The 3,186-nt window shown below is 45.8% G+C and overlaps 1 protein-coding gene across 1 annotated transcript; it reads left to right on the plus strand.

The window, feature by feature from the left end:
• The first annotated feature begins 201 nt into the window (after nt 1–201).
• Nucleotides 202–2,978, plus strand: PELO (pelota mRNA surveillance and ribosome rescue factor). The gene is made up of 2 exons (XM_009986470.2): nt 202–927; nt 2,092–2,978. Exons 1-2 carry the CDS (start codon nt 202–204, stop codon nt 2,521–2,523), a joined length of 1,158 nt encoding a protein of 385 aa, XP_009984772.2. The 3' UTR covers nt 2,524–2,978.
• Nucleotides 2,979–3,186: the final 208 nt, after the last annotated feature.

Genomic DNA, 3,186 nt, shown 5'->3' on the forward strand with positions numbered 1-3,186 from the left:
CGCGCAGGAGGTTCGCTGCGGGCCCAGGGCCGTCCGGTGTTCGGGAGGCTCCGTTTATCGCGGCTCGGGTTAGGCCGTCCGTCCGCCGGCTTCCAGCGCCCGGCGGCTCCCGGGGCAGGCCTGTTGGTCGCTGCTGCTGCGGCCGAGGGGAAGGCGGGGGGGTGGGGTGGGGGGGGCGCGGCGGCAAAAGGAGCCGCCAGGATGAAGCTGGTGAGGAAGGACCTGGAGAAGGATAATGCGGGGCAGGTGACGCTGATCCCCGAGGAGCCCGAGGACATGTGGCACACCTACAACCTGCTGCAGGTGGGTGACAGCCTGCGGGCCTCCACCATCCGGAAGGTGCAGACCGAGTCCGCCACGGGCAGCGTGGGCAGCAACCGCATCCGAACCACCCTCACGCTCTGCGTGGAGGCCATCGACTTTGACTCACAGGCCTGCCAGCTGCGGGTCAAGGGCACCAACATCCAAGAGAATGAGTACGTCAAGATGGGAGCCTACCACACTATCGAGCTGGAGCCCAACCGGCAGTTCACGCTGGCAAAGAAGCAGTGGGACAGCGTGGTGCTGGAGCGCATCGAGCAGGCCTGTGACCCGGCCTGGAGCGCCGATGTGGCAGCTGTGGTCATGCAGGAAGGGCTAGCTCACGTCTGCCTGGTCACTCCAAGCATGACGCTCACCCGTGCCAAGGTGGAGGTGAACATCCCCCGCAAGCGGAAAGGGAACTGCAGTCAGCACGACCGGGCCCTGGAGAGGTTTTACGAACAGGTGGTGCAAGCCATCCAGCGGCATATCAATTTTGAGGTGGTGAAGTGTGTGCTGGTGGCTAGCCCAGGCTTCGTACGGGAGCAGTTTTGTGACTACATGTTCCAGCAAGCGGTCAAGACTGACAACAAGCTTCTGCTGGAGAACAGATCCAAGTTCCTGCAGGTAAGAAGTTAAACAGTCTTCAGAGTCGGTGGAAAGAGACATAAGAGCTGTCTCTGATAGTAGAAGATAATTACAAGGGAAATAATTCACTTATTAGAGAAAATAAATTTCTGATGGAACATCATAAGGAAATTATTCTCATGCCTCCCAAACTATAAGGTAGTTATGCAAGCATACCTTAATGTGGAGTAGAGAAAGTGTTAAATACTTCAAACTCCCTATAAAGGCATACTTTATCTTCAATTAAGAGTGAAGTTCAAGTTGGAAAATAGTTTAACTGTATCGTTAATCTGTCATACTGTATATTATGCATGTTTAGTAACGGCTTTCTAAAGCTTTTTGAAAAAAGTACCTGGATGTGGTATAGATCAGTTAATTTTGTTGTTAGTTTTGTAGTGCATAATTAAAGGTTATGCAGACCTTAGCATTTTTTCCTGTTCCTTAGTCATCTCATTGAGTGTGTGGGTTTGTTTGCCTTTCACTGAACTAGGCAAACTAAGAGCTTAAAATAAGTTTTCATAAGGATACTTGTATCAGTTTTTAATTTGCATAGGCCTGTAATCTGTGCTTGCAAAAGGCTGGAGGGAGGGGCAGGGAAAGTGTGTCCCAATACTTAATGGTCATAACTCACAACGGTTAGGAGACACATTGCAGCAAGAAGCCTCTTTGCATTTGTAGCAAAATGATAATAGTAAGTGTGAAAAGTTTTAATGTACTTCACAGCTTTGCAAGCATAGTAGCTATGCAGTTGTGCAAGGCTTGATGCTTTTGCGCTGCATGTCTGCAGTCTTAAGAGGTCTTCCTCTTCTTGAATGCTTTAAAAGGGAGAGGCTTAAGTCTTAGTTTCTTAGTAGTTTCAAGTGGCCCTACCTTGAGGACTGTCTGCAACAGCTTGCATATTTAACCCATTCATTGAATAAGAGAAACAGCTTTCCTGCACTTGTTAAGATACAGTTTAAGGGATTTGGTACAGGCTTTGGGTTGCAGGAGAGATCCTTTAAGAAAAGAATCATGTAGCTTTCAAGAAAGATAGCTTCCTTGAATAATCATCAGGATAAATATTATGTACAGTGGATGCTGTTTGTGATTGGATAGTCAAGAAAATAGTCGTTTTTATTAAAAAAAAAAAAAACAAACCTTTGATTTTTTTTTTTTTTTCTCTAGGTCCACTCTTCCTCGGGACATAAATACGCATTGAAGGAAGCCCTCTGCGACCCAGCTGTAACTAGCCGTCTCTCCGACACTAAGGCAGCTGGTGAGGTGAAAGCCTTAGATGACTTCTATAAAATGCTGCAGCATGAGCCTGACCGGGCTTTTTATGGTCTGAAACATGTGGAGAAGGCCAATGAAGCCATGGCCATCGATACCTTGCTGATCAGTGATGAGCTTTTCCGGCACCAGGATGTGGCCACGCGTGCCCGATATGTTAAATTGGTAGATAGCGTACGGGAGAACATGGGCACAGTACGCATTTTCTCCAGCCTTCATGTGTCTGGAGAGCAGCTTGGCCAGCTGACAGGAGTGGCAGCCATCCTGCGCTTTCCTGTTGCTGAGCTGTCTGACCAGGAAGATGAATCTAGCTCTGAAGAGGATTGATAACAGCAACTTCATTCCACAGTTTCTTTTCCAAGTTATGTTGAAATAACATTAAAAGCCTTCCTTCCCTTCCTAAATACTGTGTGCAGATGTGCCATGACATGTTATTTAAGTTTTTGATAGTATTTCTTACAGTAGATAGCTCTGCTCAGCTCACTAATGGATATCTGTAACTATGGTAATGATTATTGGTATACTGTGCATTGGAGCTGACTGTTTTGCAAGTTACACCTTGGACCTTCAGCAGTACAAGAAACTAATTTGAATCCTAAAAGCTGGTCATTTCTGCATGTTAAGGCAGACTGGCAGCTTAATGTTTTGAAATGTGTATGAAAAGATAATAAATTAAGAGCAAGAAAATTATGTCAGACTGTCTATTTCTGTCAAAATGCTTGAAAAGAGTAATGCAAAACCAAATGTAAACTTCACATAAGACCTGTCAAAACTGTGCTTGATCTTCTTAGGAGCTCACTATTCTTCATAAGATATGGCTAAGGAGTGGGATCAAAATAATCCGTAAGGGTTTTTTTAAATATTTCTGTGAAACACTTGAAGCAATCTTTCAGAAACCAGACCCTTTAAATTAGCTGTTTCCTTGCTAATGTGATAGGGAGATGCAAGACAAATTGTGAAGCTTAATGCACCCATTTCAGTTATCTTTTT

This window comes from Tauraco erythrolophus, chromosome Z (assembly GCF_009769465.1).
Source record: "Tauraco erythrolophus isolate bTauEry1 chromosome Z, bTauEry1.pri, whole genome shotgun sequence".
NCBI lineage: Eukaryota > Metazoa > Chordata > Aves > Musophagiformes > Musophagidae > Tauraco > Tauraco erythrolophus.

Excerpts from the sequence above, each read along its gene's own strand:
- PELO (XM_009986470.2), top strand. The coding sequence starts at position 202 with ATGAAGCTGGTGAGGAAGGACCTGGAGAAGGATAATGCGGGGCAGGTG. Across the intron at positions 928-2,091 it reads ACAGATCCAAGTTCCTGCAG|GTCCACTCTTCCTCGGGACA; the intron begins GTAAGAAGTTAA and ends TTTTTTCTCTAG.